The 21,790-nt window shown below is 56.1% G+C and overlaps 8 protein-coding genes across 8 annotated transcripts; 5 read left to right on the forward strand and 3 right to left on the reverse strand.

Moving 5' to 3' along the window:
• Positions 1-774: 774 nt before the first annotated feature.
• DICSQDRAFT_173759 (uncharacterized protein) lies at positions 775-2,932 on the forward strand (the record flags this gene model as incomplete). The annotated part of the gene is made up of 5 exons (XM_007369567.1): positions 775-1,412; positions 1,468-1,806; positions 1,869-2,083; positions 2,134-2,178; positions 2,265-2,932. 5 exons carry the CDS (start codon positions 775-777, stop codon positions 2,930-2,932), a joined length of 1,905 nt encoding a protein of 634 aa, XP_007369629.1.
• Positions 2,933-3,311: 379 nt separating this feature from the next.
• On the forward strand, positions 3,312-5,717 carry DICSQDRAFT_140218 (threonine ammonia-lyase). The gene is made up of 6 exons (XM_007369568.1): positions 3,312-3,725; positions 3,809-4,396; positions 4,452-4,671; positions 4,761-5,026; positions 5,104-5,199; positions 5,260-5,717. The coding sequence occupies exons 1-6, from the start codon at positions 3,398-3,400 to the stop codon at positions 5,394-5,396; spliced, it is 1,635 nt and encodes a 544-aa protein (XP_007369630.1). The 5' UTR covers positions 3,312-3,397; the 3' UTR covers positions 5,397-5,717.
• A 286-nt stretch (positions 5,718-6,003) lies between these two features.
• Positions 6,004-7,987, reverse strand: DICSQDRAFT_157256 (HAD-like protein; the record flags this gene model as incomplete). The annotated part of the gene is made up of 4 exons (XM_007369569.1): positions 6,004-6,890; positions 6,947-7,089; positions 7,146-7,195; positions 7,254-7,987. 4 exons carry the CDS (start codon positions 7,985-7,987, stop codon positions 6,234-6,236), a joined length of 1,584 nt encoding a protein of 527 aa, XP_007369631.1. The 3' UTR covers positions 6,004-6,233.
• Positions 7,988-11,158: 3,171 nt separating this feature from the next.
• DICSQDRAFT_140219 (uncharacterized protein) lies at positions 11,159-11,982 on the reverse strand. Its single transcript, XM_007369570.1, has 3 exons — positions 11,756-11,982; positions 11,477-11,702; positions 11,159-11,411 (listed from the first exon to the last, which is right to left on the reverse strand). The coding sequence occupies exon 2, from the start codon at positions 11,700-11,702 to the stop codon at positions 11,517-11,519; it is 186 nt and encodes a 61-aa protein (XP_007369632.1). The 5' UTR covers positions 11,756-11,982; the 3' UTR covers positions 11,159-11,411; positions 11,477-11,516.
• A 416-nt stretch (positions 11,983-12,398) lies between these two features.
• DICSQDRAFT_68959 (uncharacterized protein) lies at positions 12,399-15,332 on the forward strand (the record flags this gene model as incomplete). The annotated part of the gene is made up of 10 exons (XM_007369571.1): positions 12,399-13,026; positions 13,082-13,224; positions 13,277-13,534; positions 13,589-13,819; positions 13,875-14,210; positions 14,276-14,518; positions 14,577-15,010; positions 15,077-15,100; positions 15,158-15,231; positions 15,292-15,332. 10 exons carry the CDS (start codon positions 12,399-12,401, stop codon positions 15,330-15,332), a joined length of 2,412 nt encoding a protein of 803 aa, XP_007369633.1.
• Positions 15,333-16,418: 1,086 nt separating this feature from the next.
• On the forward strand, positions 16,419-17,897 carry DICSQDRAFT_68892 (phosphatidate cytidylyltransferase; the record flags this gene model as incomplete). Its single annotated transcript, XM_007369572.1, has 6 exons — positions 16,419-16,491; positions 16,548-16,762; positions 16,825-17,006; positions 17,060-17,414; positions 17,473-17,660; positions 17,720-17,897. Coding segments are annotated over 6 exons (1,191 nt in total), but the record flags the coding sequence as incomplete, so codon positions are not given.
• A 466-nt stretch (positions 17,898-18,363) lies between these two features.
• On the reverse strand, positions 18,364-19,340 carry DICSQDRAFT_111470 (ribosomal protein S12/S23). Its single transcript, XM_007369573.1, has 5 exons — positions 19,296-19,340; positions 19,159-19,223; positions 18,865-19,056; positions 18,578-18,733; positions 18,364-18,513 (listed from the first exon to the last, which is right to left on the reverse strand). Exons 1-5 carry the CDS (start codon positions 19,300-19,302, stop codon positions 18,496-18,498), a joined length of 438 nt encoding a protein of 145 aa, XP_007369635.1. The 5' UTR covers positions 19,303-19,340; the 3' UTR covers positions 18,364-18,495.
• Positions 19,341-19,831: 491 nt separating this feature from the next.
• Positions 19,832-21,518, forward strand: DICSQDRAFT_129384 (homoserine O-acetyltransferase; the record flags this gene model as incomplete). The annotated part of the gene is made up of 11 exons (XM_007369574.1): positions 19,832-19,985; positions 20,050-20,078; positions 20,142-20,198; positions 20,336-20,388; positions 20,437-20,521; positions 20,556-20,614; positions 20,674-20,721; positions 20,784-20,913; positions 20,980-21,246; positions 21,309-21,390; positions 21,448-21,518. 11 exons carry the CDS (start codon positions 19,832-19,834, stop codon positions 21,516-21,518), a joined length of 1,035 nt encoding a protein of 344 aa, XP_007369636.1.
• Positions 21,519-21,790: the final 272 nt, after the last annotated feature.

Consider the following 21,790-nt stretch of genomic DNA (forward strand, 5'->3'; position numbering starts at 1 on the left):
GGCGTAGAGGACGGCAAGGGTGTCTTGGGAGAGATAGGTGGAGGCGAGCGAGGGGTCAGATTCTGGACATGCTACAGCCAACCTGAGGATTAGCAGGCGGAACCGGCGAGGCATGTACGCGGAGTAACTCACTCCTGCCTCGTCCTCAATCGTCGCCGCGAACTTTTCGTTCTCTGCCACTTCGTGAACAAGCGACCGCTCGACCTCCTTCTCCTCCTCAAATTCGTCCTCTTCGTGGTCCGGCCCGAGCACGTCGCGCAGCTGCTCGCGGTATCCGCCAGTGGGATCAGAGTCGACGCCGTTGTAAACAAACCCTCCCTCGTCTGCGTCCTCGTCCTCGTCGGCTCCGTGACCCACGTCGTCCTCGCCGTCGCTCATGAGCTCCTCGAGGCGTGCAGAGTAGTCGCCGAGACCTGGGTCGGGCGAGTCGTCGCCCTCATTGTCGGAGAAGCTGAAGTCGCCATCGCGAGCGACATCAGCGGCGCTATGTGACCCATTCATGAACAACACGAGAGCGTGGTGGGCGAGAGCGCAAGGCGAGGAGGGGAGGCTGTGGCCAGTGTCGGTGACGAGGAGGAGAGGCCCGGAAATGCCGCTGAGCGTGTGCGCCTCGATGGATATGCCCGATTCTGGACTTATCGGGCAGAAACTGCGAAGTAAACAGAGGACGGGGAAATGGGGGGCATTGTCTGTATCTCTGCTTTCGACCCTCCTCCGCACTTTCTCACTTCCCCATCGCATCGCCCAACCTCAGCAATGGCCAACGTGGCCACCATGGGCCCCCCACCATCTCCGAAGGAACCTCGACGCTCCGGACGTCGTCCTGCACCATCCTCCAGCAAGTCCCCTGCCGGCTCGCCACCGTCGGAGGCCAACCCCGCCGCCACTAAGCCCAAGGACGCCCCTGGCCGTCCCTCGTCAAATTCCTCACACAGCAACGGTTCCGTCCGGAACAAACGCGCGAAAAACGAAGATCTCGACGAGCCTCTCGAAGAGCTACACAAGAACGGTGTCAACACCAACGGGGGGTCGCTGCGCTCCAAGCGCAAGGGCAAGGACAAGGAGAAGATTGCCCTTGTCGTGGAGATCCCCAACAACGACAACGACGGCGGCCTCGAGGCCGTCGCCGACGACGGTGCGGAGGAGAACGGGGAGGACGAGGAAGAGGGGGGAGTCACGCGTTGTATCTGCCAGAAATACGGTGTGTCCCGTCGCGTCGATCGCCCCGAAACGTATTGCCAATCCTCCCTGTCAGGTGAGGAGGAGAACGAACAGGGAGAGTTCATGGTCCAATGCGAGATATGCAAGGCCTGGCAGCATGGACAATGTATGCACTACGCAGCCGCTGACCTCGTGCCGAATCACTACTTCTGCGAGGAGTGCCGACCAGAGCTGTGGGTCGAAGTCGTAAAGTACATCTCGCCTGGCCCTCTACCCTCATCCACCCCTTCTTACGATGAGACGCAGGGACTGGGCCGTCAAGCATGCTCGACAATCCTCATCGCACTCTTACCCTCCCACTACGCCTCTTGTCGCCAACGCGCCCCGAAACTCTCGCTCCCACTCGCCGGCCGTACACAAGACCACTAAACGGCGGAACACGATGAACAGCCGCGATGCCGCCTACGATGAAGAGACGCTCCAAGCGCTCATCGACCTTCCCAAGACCGAATACGATCTACCACCTCGTACGCCGATATCGGCGGTGAGCGCGAACGGAGGCCTGAATGGCCACGCAGAGCCGGAGCACGAGATCGAGATGCAGGTCAACCACAAGAAGAAGCGGAAGAGGAGTGATGACGACGCGTGAGTGTTTATCTGCCTACGCGCATAATACTGCGTTGCCAACGACCGCATTCCGGACCTAGCGCCTCTGTCAAAAGAACGCGATCTGCGTCGGTTACCTCTGATAGACCCCCGCCGTCTGTGCTCGCACGCGACGCGACGCCGCTCAGCGTGAGCAAGGGCCCCGCTGGACCTTCGTCAGGCGCACCAGCGCCGCGCGCGCCGAATGGACGCAACAAGCGGGCAGGTGGGCGGAAGGGGCAGGGGCAGGACGTCGCGTCCGTCGACGGCGAAGAAGGTCAGTGCACGAATCTCGCCGCGTGTGACGTCAACTCACGTGACCCGTAGTAGCAAGCGCTGCGCCGACACGCAAAGCCAGCAGCCGCGCCAAAGGTGCGTTCCCGTCTTATCCTCGGCTATACCACTCACTCACGGATACCCTTGTACCATCTTCATGCCCTACATATACCCTCATCCAGCCAACAACAGCTCCGAGCACACCACCAGGCGAGCACAAGCCAACGCTAGCGGCGCCGCGGCCGGTAACTCCGCCGCCTCGCGCGCGTACCACCACTCCCATGCATACGCTGTCTCCCAGCAACCGCTGTTCACGTCGTGGAACCTGCCAGACTATCTCGCTCACCTCGAGCCTATGCTTCCTACCGACGTTCCTCGTCCATTAGAAGTCCGTGGTTCCGTGCTCGACGGCAATGGTCGCGAGTCGCAGGACCGGACCGCCGAACGGGGCGTGAAGGTCAAATGGCCCAGCAAGCGTATGAGCGTTGGTGATATGAACAAGCGTGTTCGATCGCTCGTAGAGTGGGTAGGGCGCGAGCAGGCGGCGGCGATGGAGCGGACGCGACGGAAAGAGGCGCTGGAGAAGGCATTGCAGGCGCACCAGAGGGCTGCTGCCGGTGACATGGACGTCGACGCCAGCATAGCCGACGGCGCTCCTGCACCGGAGAATGGGCTGTCGACGGCGAACTCTGCACCTCCTCCGCTCGCGGAGGTGATGACAGGAGGAGGCGGCGAGGACACTACCATGAGAATGATGGAGGAGCTCATGGAGGAGCTGATCCGGTTCCAGGAACGGTTTGGGCCTGGGGCGAAGGCGAAGGAGCGCGATCGGCGAGCGGGAACGCTGTGATCTCCCACCATACCTTCTTCATGCATCCATGCCTACGCTTACTGGAATCCGGAACACACCGTCGTCGTTGATATGTTGTATCTTGAATTTTCTATCGCACTGCTACATCCTGTTTCTCATGGCTTGCATCGGGCTATCGTTTACTGTGTACGCTTGTCTTATATCTCACATATCCTATTGTATATGTACTGCTGTTCGTCGGATATCCATCCCTTTCACATCCGCAGGACTGCTTGTTCGTAAAGATCGCGTTCGGTGATCATGCAGCCGCCAGGAGGACCCGGCGCCCCCCACATGAGGCTTGTCCACGGCTAAAAATTACACTGTGACTCATGTGTTCATTGCGCTCGTCCAAGGCTCCCTCGCCCTCACACTACACCGATCATCTACAGTAGACTGTTTTAGACCTGGACTGATAAAGCTCGTGTAACGTTCCACCCCTTGACGCCAAAAAGTGTACACGCGATGGCGACGACGGCCACCGTCGAGTACTCCTCCCACGCGCCCGAGCGCATCCCAAGTACACGGTACCCGCGGCTTGCCCCACACAACCTCCTGCCTGATGGCCATCCAGACTATCTCAAGCTCATCCTGACCTCGAAGGTGTACGAGATTTTAAAGGAGACGCCGCTTGTGTACTGCCCGAGCCTGAGTGCTCGGCTAGGGAACCAGATATGGCTCAAGCGCGAGGACCTCCAGGAAGTGTTCAGCTTCAAGATCCGCGGCGCGTACAACTTCATGGCGAGCCTGCCGGAGGAGGACAGATGGAAGGGCGTCGTGACGTGCAGCGCGGGTTAGTGTGCGTACTACTACTGGCACATAGTATCCACTGCTCATTCATCCATACACTTCGTCTTCGTATTTCCCCCCCTCCAGGTAACCACGCACAGGGCGTCGCGCTCTCCGGTTCGCGACTGGGCATCCCGTGCACGATCGTAATGCCGAAGGCGACACCGTCCATCAAGGTGCGCAACGTCTCCCGCCTTGGCGCGAAGGTCGTCCTCTTCGGGCAGGACTTCGACGAGGCCAAGACAGAGTGCGCGCGCCTCGCTCAGACGCACGGGCTCATCTTCGTTCCCCCGTACGACGACCCGCTCGTCATCGCGGGCCAGGGCACGGTCGGGATGGAGATTCTGAAGCAGATCCCGAACCCTGAGACCCTGGACGGCATCGTCGCGGGCATTGGCGGGGGCGGCCTCGTCGCAGGCATCGCGGAGTACGTTAAGCGCATAGGCTCGCCGCGCACGAAGGTCATTGGGGGCGAAACGATCGACGCAGACGCGATGGCACGAAGTTTGGAGAAACGCGAGCGCGTCACCTTGGACGAGGTTGGGCTCTTCAGCGATGGCACCGCGGTGAAGATCGTCGGAGAAGAGCCGTTCAGGATCTGCCAGGCTCTCCTTGATGATGTCGTCAAGGTCGACACGGACGAGTTGTGCGCAGCTATCAAGGACGTGTTCGAGGGTACGCATGGCGGCGTTGGGATGTACAGCGCAGATTAACAGAATCTGTCATCCAGAGACGCGCTCTATCACGGAACCCGCTGGGGCCCTAGCACTGGCTGCGCTCAAGCGGTACATTGTCGACAACCAGCTCATCGGGGCGCAAAAGAAGTTCGTCGCCGTGATCAGCGGCGCAAATATGAACTTTGACCGCCTGCGCTTTGTCGCGGAGCGTGCGGAACTCGGAGAAGGGCGAGAAGCGTTGCTTAGTGTCGAGATACCTGAGAAGCCCGGAAGGTGTGTCCTTCGTTCGTTCGACGTCACCTCCAGCTTTCTGTGCTATGCTGTGGACCAGTCTGGCTGAGCTGAACCGCCATTCCTTGCAGCTTCGTCGCACTCCATGACATGATTCACCCGCGTGCGACGACGGAGTTCGTCTACCGCTACCACGATCCGGAACGCGCCCAGATCTTCTTGTCCTTCCAGCTCGAAACAACCTCGCGTGCGAAGGAAGTATCCGAGCTCGTCTTAGGGCTTGACAAACTAGGCATGAAGGCAGTGGACATCAGTGACGACGAGATGGCGAAGAGCCACGCGAGGTATATGATCGGAGGGTGCAAACAGGTACCAAACGAGCGACTGTTCAGATTCGGTGAGCCCGCTCTGTCGTTTGCCTAGATGTTACACGCAGTATGTCTAAGCCATGCTCCTGTCTGGCTCGAATTCTAGAATTCCCCGAGCGCCCCGATGCGCTGAGGAGGTTCCTGAAAGGGTTGCACAGCGGATGGAACATCTCTCTGTTCCATTACAGGAATCATGGCGCGGGTGCGTAATATCATTTGATATATTCGTCAAGGGGATGAACCGATAATTGCCTCAATGCAGATATTGGAAAGGTGCTGGCAGGAATCCAGGTGCCGCCTGCAGACACAGACGAGTTCAGTGATTACCTCAAGAAACTCGGGTACCCTTACGTGGAAGAGACTGACAACGAGGTGTACAAACGGTTCCTTAGAGGATAAATGAAGCGTGCTAATCCCTGTAAGATTGTTCCTCATCGTCTCTCCATCTCTGTTGTGATTTTGGGTAGGGCTCGCCTTACTCAACACCGATTCAAATGTTGGAAGCATCGCGGATGCGCAGAGCTAGACTGACGGACGAAAACAAGTCATCGGAACAATGCCAACCAAGACACTCCGTTGAAGTTTCGGGAGTGCGATCGGTGGCGAATGATATGCGAACCGGCTTTAACGCTACAGCGCGAGCACTTCACGACTCTCACTGTCTTCTAACGGTTCATGGGTCCCTCGGACACTTGCACATCTCGGTCGTCCCGTCCATTCAAATGCCGGTGTTGTCCATAGGCACGTGTTGCTATTCTATAACAGCACGTTTCACAAGTTCTGTGTCTGTTTTAGCGCTGTGGGGTTGTCAGGAAGGCTATTGTGTCGGACAAGTGTCTCTTAGGTATTCACATCGCAAGGAAGTCTGCTATGTGACTCATATGGAGACTACCTCTTGATAGTACGTGAGCATGGTGCCTGAGAGTGCCATCAGATGCTTTAGGTCAGCAGCGAACATACAAATGCGACCGTCAGTGCTTGTGCATCTCATGCAATTATAACTGGCTAGGGATGGTGGGGGATATATATCGGCAACGGTGTATAGTAACTGGTTATCGAGAGCAAGGACAAGCCATAGATGGGAATTTGTCATACAACCCTAATGGTCGGCTACGCAACACATACATATCTACAAGTCCATTCCAGAGGTCCGTCCGGTATCTGAGAGAGTACGGATAGCAACGTGTAACGACGACGGGAGTAGGAGAGAGTGAGGAACGGGGGATGACTATAGGCTCATTGAGACTTCAAGTTCGACCTGCTCATCTTCCGCCATGGGCGAAGTAAGTCGCCAAAGCGAATGGGGCTAGCTGGGCGCGAAATGCCTAGGAATTTGTAAGGGGAACTAGGTCTGAAAGACGAGGAGGCCGCGGAGGGACTGGGCGAAGGGGGGCGTCCGATGGCCGTCTGTATGGCCGTGACAGCGAGGGCCGTTGTGAGGCCGCGGTTGCCCGCCTTCACGCCCGTCGAGCCGAACACGTAGAACCAGCAGAGGTCCCATCCACCGTCGTCGCATTGCCCGGCAGTCAACCTTTCCAGATCGCGGGGGCACTGGACGCCAACAGACGCTGCGGCGAGGATGCGGAAGGCGAGGTCCATCGAGTCGCCAGCGGCGCCTACTCGCTCGTTCACCCGCTCGACGAAGAGCGGGCGGAGCCGAGCCTGGACTGCTGGATCGTCTGCGCGCTTGAGTAGGCGGCTCATGAAGAATAGAAAGCAGTCGGGCGACAGGTAATAACGCGAACCGCCGTGGTACGCGCGATGGAGGAGCACCTCGTAGACCCAGTCCAATGTGCGAGGGAGCTCGTGACCACGACCGTTCTCGTAGAACAGGGAGAGTACGTTCACGCAGACGAAGGGGTCCATGCGTGGTCGTGAACGATCGAAGTATGTCTACGAAGACCCTGTTAGCTAGCAGCCCTGAATTTGGTAACAGCGTTGCGAATCACCTGCATGATGCCATCGGCGTCGACATACTCCAGCATCTCGTCTAGAACGGAGTTGACCAGTGCTCTGTCCGGTTGCAATACCGTCAACGCCACAGATGTTGTGTCGACATCATCCGGGAAGGTCTCCGAGAATAGCGGTTCGCCTGCGGAGTAGCATTGTCAATGAAGGCCTGAGCGCAGGGGAGACGTGCTAGCCCACCTCGGAAGAAATTCCAAGTACGAGGACATTCTGAAAGCGAGATGAGAGTCCTATGTTCAGGCATGAAATCAACAGGGTATCAAGTATCATGTACGTGCATGGACTCGCCTGTCTTGCGTCAACTCGTAGATGATCAGCTGTGTGAAGTTCTCCTCGAAGATCAACCCGTTGTCGGTCGAAGACTCGAGTTTGCCAGCATGCCCACGGAGATACTCTTGGCCACGGCGGATGGGGTCTCCGAAGATATTGCGGAGTTGGCGGAAGACGTTGGCTTGGTTGTCAAACACGATGCCGTGCATACCAAGTGAGCGAGCAGACGCGACGTTGTCAAGCTTGTCATCCACGAACACAGTCGTCTGAGGTTCTAGGTTCATCTCCGAGATGACCTTGCGATAGCATCCCAGATGAGGCTTGCGCTCGCCAACGAGTGCAGAGGGGAATACGCGATCGAAGACGGTCGTCCAATCTGAGCTTAGCGACATGATGTATTCGTAGTCGGGGAGGGAGATGTTGGAGAGGGCAAGAACGGTAAGGTCACCGTGCATCTCACGGCGGAGGTCACGGATCAAGGCGATGAACTCCTCGTTGGGCCGCAGTGACCCGCGAGCCTGCTTAAAGGCTTCTGCAATGACCGAGGCCTCTATCTTGAACTCCTCGGCGCAGCGCTCGTAGCATGCTTCCTGGGATAGTCTGCCGCGTTCGTACTCAAACCAGGTGACAGAGGAGAGGATATCCTTGAGTTGTTGAGGTGGAATGGCGGTCTCAGTCTTTGGAGACCAACGAAAGAGTACGTCGCCGAGGTCGAGGATGAGAGTAGTGTATCGACGGTGGATTGAGGCCATGCTGTAAGATGCGACTAGGTTGAGGGGCGGTAAGAAGGGTACGGAAGGTGTGAGCATGGCGAGCCGGCCAGGCGGCTTAAAAGAGCGGCCGAATGTTTCGAGGAAAGGGGGAAGAGAGAACCTAGTGAGAAATTGGAAGGTAGCTGACGGAAATTGTGTATAAGGTCATGTCGCAGGTGAATAAATGATTGGAACTTGGTACTGTAGCGAAGGCCAGGGCAGAGGCAAGCGCATCGCCGATGTCGGGTGTCTGGTACCCTGAGATGGCTCGGGCGCGATGGGATCTGGGCCCTAGATGATGCGTGAGATGCGTGGGCACCAGATGCCGACAACGGTTTACCCGGCAACTTCGCTTGTGCGGAAAAGTCTTTTTGCCTTGAATACATGCCTCTTGATTATCATGGGCAAGGACGAAACGTCGCCCGATGAGCGTACGGAGGTCCTACGTGGAGGTGGGGGTCATCGAGCATTGTGAGTCGACTGTAGGATCAAAACGTCGACGCAATCCACTGCTTCAGGCCAACCAGCTAGCCGGATCCCTGCATTAGGGTGGGCCCTTTGAGGCGTTTGCCGCATACAGCTGCAGTCTATAAGTAAATATAACAAATGATAACGGGTATCGTGGAATAGGCACTTCGCTTGATCACTTCTGACGGCGATCAGCAGGCGAAATGTCTTTCTCAGTAGTTTTGAGGCCGGCCAATGTCCCGACAATATGAGTGAGCTCCGCACGTTCTGACAGTTTCAAGAAAAACCTCACCACGTGTTGCGGTTGCACCTCAAAACCTCATATCAGGAACGGACGATGCTATAGGCATGAAAACGACCGGCACGAGGCAGCTCGGAATCTTTTCTTGCAGATTTAGAGAGGTGCTACTTCAAGTTAGTGGCTTCATCCAGCGGCTCGACCCTGACTTACCTCTTCTGGATCGAGATCATGACGAATGGTCGCCCCGGTCCTCGCTTTGACCCTCTCCGACGATCGCTGAACGGATCACTTCTCTGGCGTCCGAACGCAGGTCCGTATCCGTCCGAACTAGTGAAGCCTCTCCAGTGTGCTGTATGAAGTTGTACTACAATGGCATACTGACCATGCTAGAAGTTCATTGGCAATTTGGCGTCACCAAGTCGTGCTATATATCGCAGCCTAAGTTGATGATAGAGATCATGACATCGTGAATACCGCTGCGGACGAGCCTGGCGACGCCCTGCAAAGATCGGCGTCGTCGGCGCTGGCGCACACCGTTCCTGAGGTCTGCGGTCCAGTTGCCTCTTGCGCACATATTGCGTCGGAGATATCGAACATATCGCAGACGCCGACGTTACTCCACATCAGCCCACAATGTTATCGGGCTCAGTAGTTATTTGAAGGGCGGCGGTGGGTGCCCCTCGCTGGACTGCCGTCGTCCAAGGCGAGTGTTGCTTGAGCGTTCTCCACGATGCTCGCGGAAGCTGAATTGCAGCTGGCGTCCTTTTAGACGAAATGAATTCATTTAAGGCGGTCCACCGGAGAAGAAGCACCATCGCTTACCGCTAAGTACTGCTGTGATGTTCGACCTGATGGAAATACATTTCAGTACTTAGGTACATATCATCCCGCGAAACAGCAGGTCTGCCGGATAACGAAATTCTTGTTACGTGGGGACTCTCCGACCCAATTGCGTCGAAGTCTTCCAACTTCATCTTCATAGGACTCCTCTAGGGGCAGGGGCAGCTCTGTACAGGCTATGCCTTCGGTCGCCTCCTAGTTCGAGACCCAGTCTTCAACAGCGTACGTTATCCGGGACTCGTCATCTGGGATCGACGTTTTTCTGGAGGTTTCTCACACATTCGCCGACCGGAGGGTCCTCGCCTCCGGTAACTTCAGTGATGAGCCGATGAGGAGCACTGTGGGTCCTCAGTGCTACTGTACTAGTGCAGGAGTGGGCGGCGATGGCGTTGTCCGGATCAGCTATCGAGGGATTGGCGTCGAGCGATTTAGGTGAGTACACCCTAGAATCAGTGTGCTATCGCTCTGACCTTGTCAGAGGAGGAACGGTTACTCGCGTGCTCAGAAAATCGCACTTACATGCGCGGGGTGTCGGCGGCCGGGAGCATTCTCATCATTCATGTCTTCTCGGGATATCGGTCAATCTGCGACGCCTCGATAATGCTTGGGCCTGAGAGGGATTTGCACCCGGAGGCGGTAGGGTTCGCAGCAACGAGGCTTAGAGAAGACCTAGCTAACTTGAAAAACTGCATATTCGGGGGACGCACCCTGCATGCTACACTTCGGGTCAGTGGTGGTATGGCACCTTCCATGCACCCGCATGTCCACTATGCGATCTGTGTAGAATGGTGGCACCTCCGAAATCAGAAGAACATCAGACTGTGAGAGCTTCGAAGGGGACAGCATTGCATTACTGTCAGTGAATTGCCCCTTGGGAAATGTCGGTACCGAGCACCGAACGGAGTTGGCGGGTACCGTTTACCCGAGTCCACTGATTGAAGGCATTCATTTAGCAATATGTCCATCGACAGAGACTGAATCCCGGTTTCGCTGTAGGACGAGTGGTCTTCGCGAATTCGCCTCTGATGCGGGTAGAAAAAGCGTCGTCAGCGTAACAGTAGCAAGCGTCATCAGCGTAACAGTGATTGAGCGGCGCTTCACCTACGCGCTCACCGTGGTCCGGCTGCACGAGCCTCGATTTCGCAGCAACGCGAACTGAGAGCATAAGATGGCCAGCACCACAGCGTCGGGAGCCCTTGGACTTTAGGGTACTGAAGAGACCGATCTTCGGCGTGAGAACGTACACCTTGGATTTAAGGTCCATCTCTTCCGGAGGCTGGTGGCACTTCGTGTGATGCAAAAACGAGGACCGGTGTATTCGTTGTTCCTATACGGAGCAAAGGTCTCTAGCAAGTTCTAGGGAGACCTCTGCTCCGCCTGAACAGAGGCACAGTTAGTGGCTTCACGGTCCAGCGGAAAAGAGGAATCGATGCGGGTGGCGAGGATAGTGCACGAGTTGCGCTAACGGATGCATGGCACGGCAGAATGGACATATAGGGACAAGAGCTGCCTTCACGGGAGCGATGTCAAGCGGTCTGGAACCAACTCCTATAAGGCTAAAGTTCACCGCACACTGCGCAGTCTGCCGGCAAAGAGATCTTGCGTAAAGCAACGCGAGCAGTGGCTAGTGCGATTAGTGCGCAAACTATAGATACAGGAAGACCGACAAGAGAGATAGTAGATGCTGCATCGAGGGTGATATTCGGGAGTCACATGTCGCAAGGATGTAAACCCGGCGACGGCGTATCATTCCGAGGGTGTCTACATCGCTGGTGAGGACATTGCGGACTACAAGGCGATGCTAGAGCAGCGGAGGGAGCTCGTGGGGTCACGCTACGGGCGCGTAAGAACTATATGGTTCCTGACCTATGAGACCTATAGAAAATACGCAGCAAGGTCATGTCAGTCCCAAGAGGGGGGTGGGGGGTAGCGGGACGTACTGGTATGTATCTGCCCAACTATTCCAGCTCACGACGTGTCTCAATGAGCCTTGCCCTTTGTCAGCAAATTATCTGCAATCACGTATGCGGTGAAGGCGACCAGAGCAACGCCGAAACCAGGGAATGCACGGGCGAACATTTGACGACGGGAGAACACAGGGTGCTTGCGCCAAGCCTCGCGCTTTCCCCACGGGTCGCGGTAGAGCTGGGGGTCTGGCGGAGGCATCTGGAGGAGAAAGGAGTAAGAGGTGAGCGTGCCGGAGCAGTCGAGGTACTCACCAGATGATAACTGGCAGACAAAGGCCGTTGGGAAGCTGGCTGGAGGGAAGTTGTTGGCCTGCGTCGGTGCCACTCGGGCTGCGGTGTGCCAGTGCGTTGTGAGTGCGCTGCCGGGGATTAGGCGCGCAGGCACGGGGTGATGAGAGTTTAGGGCCGGCGCGGTGACACTTCAACAGATTGGAGCTGGCACCCTTCCCCAGCTCGCTTTTCTCGTCTCACGTCCATTCCTCCTTGTCCCTGCTCCACCACCACACTGTCTCTACCGCCCCTCTTGTGTATACGCCCATGTCTGGCGACGTATCTATGCTCTCAGACGACGACGTCCCTCTCGGCCTCAAGCCCTCCGCCTCTAATGGCACTCAGAATGGACACGTTATTCAGAACGGCAACGGCCATGCCGTGAGCGAGTCCTCCATGAGCGAAGATGACATGCCGCTGGTGCGTCGCTTTCTTTCAAGCAAAGTCGTGGCAAGACCACTAAACCACTCGGCCCTAGTCCCAGACTACTCGTACCAAGTCGGAACCCGTGACCCCGGACACTCGCCTCCTCAAGCGCAAGAAGGCTGTCGTCTCCGAGTCGTCTAGCGAGGACGACAAGCCTCTCGCATTGACACCGGCGAAGGGCAAGTCGGCCGCCGTGCGGATGCCAGGTGCAGTGGCGGCGACTACAACGAAGTCGACCACTGCGAACGGGAAGCGGACGCCGCGGGCGAGCAAGGCGATCATCGAATCAGAGGACGATGAAGACGATGACGACGTCCCCCTAGCCAAGCCCAAGCGCGCGGCCAATGGCAAGGGCAAGGTGGCGGCGAAGGGCAAGGGTAAGCCGCCCAAGAAGAAAGTGAAGCAGGAATCCGAGTCTGAGCGGGACGTCGAGTCTGAGGACGACATCCCAGCTCCGCCACCGAAGAAGGCGCCCGCCAAGGGCAAGCGGAAGGTCAAGGTGGAGAGTGACGCTGACGAGAGCTCTTCAGAGGACGACAAGCCTCTGAAGAAGAAGCGTGCCACTGCGACGAAGAAGGCCAAGGCGGAGGCGTCCGACAACGTCAAGCCTAAGAAGAGGGGCGCAAAGAAGGAGGAGGACTCGGACGCGGTATCCAAGAAGAGCAAAGCGAAGAAAGAGGAGGAAGAGGCGGAGACGTACAGATGGTGGGAGGAGCAGAACGCGAATCGTGACGGGTCCGTCAAATGGGAGACGATGGAGCACAATGGCGTGTATTTCCCGCCTCCCTACGAACCCCTTCCGAAGCACGTCAAGATGAAGTATAACGGTGAGTGCATGTGGTTGCCTCATCAACACGTTTGTTCACTTACATGTATGTACAGGACAGCCCGTGGACCTCCCTCCGGAGGCGGAGGAAGTCGCTGGGTTCTATGGTGCCATGTTGGAGACCGAACACGCCAAAGACGCGACCTTTAACAAGAACTTCTTTGACGACTTCTTGAAGATCCTCAAGAAATATCCTCCGGTGCGCATGTTTGACACATCGTCAATACACTTTCATTCATGTCTTCGAGTAGAAGAACGGCCTAAAGATCACCAAGTTCGAACTTTGCGACTTCAGACCGATGTTTGAGCACTTCGAGGCGGAGAAAGAGAAAAAGAAGTCAATGACTGCCGCGGAGAAGAAAGCGGCGAAGGCGGCTAAGGACGCGTTGGAGGCCCCATATACTCACTGTTTCCTCGATGGACGTAAGGAGAAAGTTGGCAACTTCCGCGTCGAACCTCCAGGTCTGTTCCGTGGCCGTGGGGATCATCCTAAGAAGGGGGCGCTTAAGGTAGACCTCATCAAATGGGCATTAGGGACTGGCAGCTGATGAGCCGGTTCACAGCTCCGTGTGCGCCCCGAGGACATTACGATCAACATCGGCAAGGACGCCCCTGTTCCCAAGCCGAACGTTCCGGGCGAGTGGAAGGAGGTTGTTCACGACAACACGGTCACCTGGCTGGCGAACTGGGTTGAGAACGTCAACGGTAACTACAAGTACGTCTTTTTGGCCGCTGGCAGTTCCATCAAGGGTCAGAGCGATTGGACGAAATTCGAGAAGGCGCGAGAGCTTAAGGTCAGCTTCACGCCGTCGTTTGTTCTCCTCGTATCACTGAAGCTGGTATGTCTAGAAATATGTCGACAAGATTCGCTTGGACTACAATGATGCGCTGAAGAGCAAGAACATGGCAGAGCGTCAGCGTGCGACCGCCATGTACTTCATCGACAAGCTCGCGCTTCGAGCTGGTAATGAGAAGGGCGAGGAGGAGGCCGACACCGTCGGCTGCTGCTCTTTGCGCTGTGAACACGTCACGCTCGAGCCTCCTAATAAACTCGTGTTTGACTTCTTGGGTAAAGACTCTATCCGGTACTACAACGAGGTGGCGGTAGACGACCAGGTGTACAAGAACATACGCATATTCAAGAATGACAAGAACGATGACGACGAGTTGTTCGACCGTGTTAACGTGCGTGTGCTTTATGGCAACCACTTCGTGTGGCTTGATGTTGACGTCGCAATCGGCCGTTGCAGACCGGAGCCTTGAACCGTCATCTGGCCTCGTATATGAAGGGCCTCACGGCGAAGGTGTTCCGTACATTCAACGCCTCATTGACGTTCCAAGAACTGCTCGATCGTGGTACGCCTGAGAAGGGCACTGTCCAGGAGAAGCTGAACGCGTATAACCACGCGAACCGCATGGTGGCTATCTTGTGTAACCATCAACGTGCTGTGCCCAAGACCCACGAGCAGTCTATGGGCAAGATGCGGGAGAAGGTGTGTCCCGTACATGCCTGTTGTCGTAAGGTCGCTCAACCGGAGGAATGCATGCTAGTTGCGTGGATTGAAGTACGAGCGCATGAAGCTCCGTCACGCCCTCTTCGCCGCCGATGCTAGATTCAAGAAGAACAAGAAGTACAAAGATCCAGAGTCTGACCTCGACGACGACGCCATCGCTTCGCACGAGGACAACTTGAAGGCGAAGGAGATTGAGAAAGCCGAGAAGAAGTTCCAGAAGGACAACGAGAAAGCGGCGGCGGATGGCAAGGAGCCGCAGGACGAGTCGGTGCTGAAGGAGAAGATCAAGGAGATCGAGGCCGAGTACAAGAAGCTCAAGAAGGAGCGTGGCACGGAGAAGCACGCGCTCAAGAAGGAGAGGCCGACGGAGAAGATTGAGGACGCGATCGAGAAGCTGGAGGAGAGGATCAAGACGTTTAAGCTGCAGATGGAGGACAGGGAGGCGGGGAAGGAAGTTGCTCTGGGCACGAGGTGAGTGCCGTCTTGGGTCTTCGTTGTGTGCGGGACGTCCGGTGACGGGTTGTCGTGCGCCTGCAGTAAAATCAACTACTTGGATCCAAGGTATGTTCGTTTGACTTTCGATATGGTCCAGAATCACGCTTACTGAGTTGGGTGTAGAATCACCGTTTCGTGGTGCAAGGAGCACGGCGTCCCTGTCGAAAAGTTGTTCTCGAAGACTCTTATGACTAAATGTGCGTACACCCGCGATCCGCTTGTCTTGCTCAGTGGTGTTCATATTTATATCGTCGCAGTCCCTTGGGCAATGGAGGTTGATACGGATTGGAGGTTCTGACGTTATTGCTACATTATTCTCCTCACACGTTCCAGATGCACATATCACGCTTCTCGCCCTCACGTCGGACGATCCACTGATCAACCTGCTCTCGCAACACTGCTCGTCGCATATCCCATCATACGTATTGCATATATATCATGTCTTTTTAGTATCTGTAGAAGTGCCTGTCACAGACCACGGTGTTCATAGTTGTTGCCCATGTAGCGCATATTCCTGCCTATGTCGCGTGTGCCTTCTTGAGGATGCCGATATCGACGTGTCTGAGCGCCCTGACGCCCGAGGCTGAAGCTTGAGGCACGTGGAAGTAGTAATAGGTCCGAGCAGCGTCACCGGCTCTGAGCTCCAATCGTCCATCCCACCCACATCCAGCCATGTCCTCACGAGCAGCAGCCTTCACCTCTAAAACCGCATGGGAGGCACTCGGCGTCGAGTCGGGTGAGGAGACCGAGGAGGACGCCCTCGACGAAGCCAACGCATCTCAGCCTGAGAGGTATGACGCACCAGTTCATGGGCACGGTCGCGTCCCTGCGGTTGTAGTTGCTCATGCCTTGTTTTCCTAGTGCAAACGAGTCCAATGCGAAGCTATCAAAGAGCGCACTGAAGAAGCAGAAGGCGTTGGCTCGCGCGGAGAAACGCCAGCTCGAGAAGGCCGCGCGCGCTGCTGCCAGAGCGCAAAAGGCCACGGGTAGTGACGTGCAGCCCCCCATCCCACCTCCCGCTGAGATTTCGACAACGTCTCAAGATGCAACACCGCTAGTGGCGGCAAGTCCTGTGATTGCGGAGGCATTGGACGTTCCAGAGGCGGAGGAGGTCTCACCAGAGACGACGGTCGCACCGCCGAAACAGGCGAACGGGACTGCGCACTCGGTGAATGGTTCTGCAGCCTCAGCACCCTCAAAAGAGTCTTCTGCGTCTACTCCCACTGCTCCAACCCTGTCTGCGCGACATGTGCCCGCACCGGCCGAGTCGAAGCCGCCTGTTCAAGTAAGCTTTGCCTCGGCTGCTTCCGAGAAGGAGACACTTGCCCGCCGAAGGACCGACGTCGAAAACCCGCCGGAAAAGCAGCTGACTCCGGAGGAGAGCGAGCAGGTCAAAAAGAGACGCAGTTTCCTGACCCGAACGCTGTGGACGTTCATCATGATCGGAGGGTTCATTAGTGAGTGGATTCCAGTCTGGTTGCAAGAAGTATACTCAGTCAGTGCTTCTCTGTAGCTCTCCTGCTCATGGGTCATGGATACATGGTACTACTCGTAATGCTATGCCAGACTCTTGTGTACCGAGAGGTTACCGCGCTTTTCTCCCTGAAGCGGAAGGATGGACAGAGTAACATCAGCGGCCGGGATCCGTGGAGCAAGACGCTCAACTGGTACTTCTTCGCCGTCACCAATTACTTCCTTTATGGCGAGAGCATCATCTACTACTTCAAGGTATGTCAGGTCGCCACCGGTCTCGAGTATGCATGCTCAGCTCACATGTTTGGCGGTTGTAGCATGTAGTGTTCTCCAACGCCCAGCTGACGCCGTTCGCAACGAACCACCGTTTTGTCAGCTTCACGCTATACTTGATCGGCTTTGTGGGCTTCGTGATGTCGCTCAAGCGTGGTTACCTGAAGCAGCAGTTCGGTATGTTTTGCTGGGTGCACATGACGTTGCTCCTCATCGTCGTGTCAAGGTTCGTCCCCTGACTCAAGTCAAGGTATACTTCGCTGACTATCCATTTCCCAGCCACTTCATCGTGAACAACATTCTCGAGGGTCTCATCTGGTTCTGGGTCCCCGCCTCCCTTGTCATCTGCAACGACGTCTTCGCCTATGTCTGGGGTATCACCGTTGGCCGTACCCCTCTCATCAAGCTCTCACCCAAGAAGACCGTCGAGGGCTTCATCGGCGCGTTCTTCAGCACGCTCGTTTTCGGTCTCCTTTGGGGCACCTACTTCATGCGCTTCTACTATATGATCTGCCCCGTTGAGGACCTCGGTGTCTCTGCTTGGAGCGGCGAACTGCACTGCACCCCCAACCCGGTTTTCGTCTGGCGTGACTGGGAGATGCCTCTTCCGCTGCGCGTGTTCCTTGCTCCCGTCGTACGTGTATATCGCACATCTATTTCGCCGACGTACTAATGCTACTCTTCGATCATAGCTCGGCAACCGGACCACGATCCCGTACGCGCCCTACCAGTTCCACCTCCTCGTCCTCGCATGCTTCGCGTCCCTGGTTGCGCCTTTCGGCGGCTTCTTCGCCTCCGGTTTCAAACGCGCGTTCGACATAAAGGACTTTGGCCACAGCATCCCCGGACACGGCGGCATGACCGACCGTATGGACTGCCAGTGCGTATTCCCCCTTCGCAGCGTTGTCTCCTATATGCTGATCCGCGGTCTTCCCCCAGGTTCCTCATGGGCGTCTTCACCTACGTCTACTACAGCAGCCTCATCCGCGAGAACCACGTCACCGTCGGCTCGGTGCTGCAGACGATCGTCAGCTCCCTCACGGTGACCGAGCAGCTCGAGCTCATGGCGGACCTGAAGCGGTATCTCGAGGGCCAGGGCGTACAGGTCAAGCTCTGAGCGAGCAGGGCTCCTAAACCCGCCGAAGTGATATTCGTCATGTCTGTTGGAACCGGGGAATAGGTTGGGGGTTGAGCGGTTGTGTTTCTCGTGCGCAGTATGGGCTTGTTCCTTCCGCTTTCTTGCGTCGCGCTCGCTGCTCGTGGGCGACGGACGAGGAGGAGGTACTCGGTGGTTTCTACTGTTACCATATATCGCATAATCATGTCGCTTTGCACCTCATGCTAGTCCTAGTCTCAGTCATAGTGGTACCTCCATCGAATAACACGTTTAATATGGATCTCAATGATTCTTCAGGTAGTTTTTCTCACTGTGCGCATGAAGCAACCGATTGCATCTTAGCGTGCAGGCAGATTTAGTCTTGACTTTCGCGAGCTGTGGGGTCCCCTAGTCCACGGCTACCTCATAAGACACAACCCGGAACAGTTGGAGATACCACGACAGATTGGCTGTCTTGCAGGCGAAGGGAGGTGCGTGGCATAATGCATATGGCTCATTCGTAATCATATGTGATGATAATTGGTACAAACATGATGCGCCCAGACGGCTCGAGAAAGCGAGGTGAACGAATGAGGACAACAAGATATATGCGACACGCTTATGACCTGGGCTTCTCCTACAAGACGCAGGACGGAAGTCAGTATTGGCGACACAGTGAATTCATACGAAACTTCACGTACCTTCTTCTCCTTCCAGAGTGCCAAGAGACCTACACCAGAGACCTTGACGACCTTGAAGCGGACACCGGGAATATCACCCTTGGCCTTACCCCGGCGACCGAAGCCGGAGATCAGAACCTCGTCGTTCTCGTCGACGAAGTTGAGGCAACCATCGTTCTGCAGAGGGCAGAGGAGGGCAGAGCGATAAACGCAATCAGCTCAGGAACAAACCAGAAAATCACACCATCAGGGCCCGGACTGCTCGAGAGCGCGCGGGACCTGGACTAGGCTGGACAAATGGTACGTACCGGCACGAACGCGGTGACCTTCTTGCCGTTCTTGATGAGTTGCACACGGACACACTTGCGGATGGCGGAGTTGGGCTGCTTGGCCTCAACACCGACCTTCTCCAGGACGATGCCCTTTGCGTGGGAAGAGCCTCCGGTGGGGGAGGTCTTGTAGATGTTACCGAGGGCGCGCTTCTTGTACGCCTTGTCCGCCTACGAATGCAAAGGGGAACAAGAATGAGAACACTTGTGTCTACAGATGCGATGCGGGAGATACAGAGGTGCAGAAGGATGTAGCAAGGGAAGAGTACTCACCCAGCGATTTTCGCGGCGATCGGTGCGCAGCTTGCGCGCGGCCTGCAATCCACGAGGTTTGTTGGCTAGAGCGCAAGACGGTCAGCATGGCTTCGTAGGGCGGTCGAGGAGTGCGCAGAACGGGGACGACGACTTACAGCCCATACTTGCGGGAGTCTTGAGTGGTAGATACGAGGGAAGAGGACTACTGGCGGAGTTCGAATCCAAACCCTTGGAACTGTGAAGTTGCTCGCTCTCCGGATCACGTGCCTCTCAGCCACCTTCATGACCCTCCAGGCGCCCGTTGCTTCTTGATCCCATCCGTCGCTCGTTTCCTGTTGAATCTCCATGGCTCGAATCCGCAGAGTACTCCTCCAGCAATGTTCGCGCGTCTATGCGCGTGTCTCATGTCTAAACATACGTATCCAGCGGTTTCTGGTTTGTACTCCAGGACAATGTCAGCTGCTTAGCAGACAGAACTTGATGCCAGGCGTGCCACCGTCCTATCATCTACACTCAATGCCTTCCGTTCCGAGACGGCCACGTGAATGGATCTCGCCGCTTTTCGTACCATGGCACCTTGTGATTTCTGCGCCTATATCTTCCCACCACTAATTTTGCTATCTCGCACATTTGAGATATAGGGAGTCTCTGGGAGGCAGTGCGCTCAGAGCCGTAGCCCACATCCCTGACAATGTCGCAAAGCCGCGGTATACAGTACTACCGCCATGGTCGCTTTCGTGTCGCGGGTGGCATGCTGCCTGACGCTATCACTGCGTACAGCACCTACGGTGACCCGACGAACCCATGCATAGTCTTTCCCACCTGCTATGGTGGAAGGCTCGATAGTACGTCTATTCCGCGCGTACCGTCCTGCGGCTTTGTAACATGAGACAGACCGGGGTTTGCTAGGTCAAGACTACATGATCGGTGAAGACAAAGTGGGAAACCTGCACTAGTGCTAACGAGCACCAACTGAGTGGCGTGATGTTTATCATATGAAGGCACTCGACCCAACCAAGTACTACATCGTCACCTTTGCTCTCTTTTCAAATGGCGAGGTAGGCTTGTCATCGTGTCCCGTATTGCCAAGAGCGCTGACATAGTCTGGATGGTTCCAAGTCGTCTTCCCCGTCGAACACGGTGAACTAGAATCCGTCACACAGTGGCTTCCGCCGCTCACGATACCGCGCTCCAGCCCCCACCTTACAACGGCCCGTACTTTCCCGCTGTATCGTATGAAGATAACATGTGAGCCCAAGCACTATAATGTGCATCGTCGTTCTCACGTCCAAGTAGCCGGGCTCAGTACGCTGTCCTGACCAAGGAACTCAACGTAAAGAAGGTCTACTGCGTGATTGGCTTTTCCATGGGTGGACAGCAGGTGACCCCACTCGTGTTCTCTTGATATGTTACAGACAGCTGATTTTTTCCAGGCGTACTATTGGCCGGTCATCTATCCGGATTTCGTGGAGAAGTGGGTTTGTTACGAGCGTATGTAGGCCTTTGAGTAGTACTCACCTCGTTCCATGGCAGGTACATCCCGATATGCGGCTCCGCTCGCACGAGCATGCACAACAAGTGGTGTGTCATCCTTTCTTCATGCTTGGGACACTGCGGTATGGAAGCTAAGCTGGTATATACAGCTTCATTGAGGGCCCGAAATCAGCCCTTCTCAACTCGAAAGACTTTGAGAACGGCCATTACACCAAGGAACCGCAATTCGGCATCCGTGCCTTCGGTCGCGCATACAGCGCGTGGGCGTACGGGCAGACGGTACGCTGCGTCCTCCATGTCTGCCTTTTCAATGCCATGCAAGTGATTCTGACACCATCTTCGCAGTGGTTCCGGGAACATGGCTACCTGATGGACGGCCGGTACTCCTCGCTGGAAGACTTCCTCCGCGTCGACTGGGAGGGCGGCTTCCTCGGGACCTGGGACGCGAACGACATGATCACGCTCATCAATACCTGGCAGGACGGCGACGTCACGCTCGTCGGCAAGTCCTCGTTCAGGGCGGCGCACGACGATGACGGCTTCGCCAGCGTCTTGAGAGGTATCAAGGCGAAGGGTTTGATCATGCCGTGCAAGACTGACCTGTACTTCCCGGTATGTTGGGCGCTGGTGTTGACTGTGGGCGTGTCATGCTTCTGACGAAGTGGTGTATGCAGCCGGAGGATAGTGAGATTGAGGTATCGCATCTAGGCGACAACGCCAAGCTCGTTGTGATCGACTCCGTGTGGGGGCACATGGGTATGTGGTATTCCCTGTTCGGCCCCATCTTAGATGACTGAAGGTTGTCCTGTCTAGCCGGCGGAGGGGCGAACGCTCGGGATGACGACTTCATCAAGACAGAAGTAAGGAAATTTTTGGAGAACTGATCATCCCGACCTCGCGACCAACTGGTGGAGGGCTTTACTTGCACAGGTTCCGTTGCGAATGTATGTAAGATCGAATGAGACATACATGTCCGGTCGGATCAAGTGGCGTGGCACCGCAGAAGCTTCAACTGACTGAATGGTGGCGTACACGGAAAAGAACTGTGTTCGTTCAGAAGCGACTGCGAGTTATCGTAGGCCTTTGAATAACTTGGTGCGTCTTCTTCATTCGACAGCGACGACTCTGTATCGTTGGTCGCGCGCGCATGTGATAC

This window comes from Dichomitus squalens (genome assembly GCF_000275845.1).
Source record: "Dichomitus squalens LYAD-421 SS1 unplaced genomic scaffold DICSQscaffold_51, whole genome shotgun sequence".
Lineage (NCBI taxonomy): Eukaryota > Fungi > Basidiomycota > Agaricomycetes > Polyporales > Polyporaceae > Dichomitus > Dichomitus squalens.

Bases quoted from the DNA above. Each gene is read 5' to 3' on its own strand.
- DICSQDRAFT_140219 (XM_007369570.1), bottom strand. From the start codon at position 11,702: ATGCCTCCGCCAGACCCCCAGCTCTACCGCGACCCGTGGGGAAAGCGC.
- DICSQDRAFT_140218 (XM_007369568.1), top strand. From the start codon at position 3,398: ATGGCGACGACGGCCACCGTCGAGTACTCCTCCCACGCGCCCGAGCGC. The intron at 4,397-4,451 runs GTACGCATGGCG...TCTGTCATCCAG, and splicing joins TATCAAGGACGTGTTCGAGG to AGACGCGCTCTATCACGGAA. The intron at 5,200-5,259 runs GTGCGTAATATC...GCCTCAATGCAG, and splicing joins TTACAGGAATCATGGCGCGG to ATATTGGAAAGGTGCTGGCA.
- DICSQDRAFT_111470 (XM_007369573.1), bottom strand. The intron at 19,057-19,158 runs GTGAGTACTCTT...TTGCATTCGTAG, and splicing joins ATCGCCGCGAAAATCGCTGG to GCGGACAAGGCGTACAAGAA. The intron at 18,734-18,864 runs GTACGTACCATT...TGCCCTCTGCAG, and splicing joins AGGTCACCGCGTTCGTGCCG to AACGATGGTTGCCTCAACTT.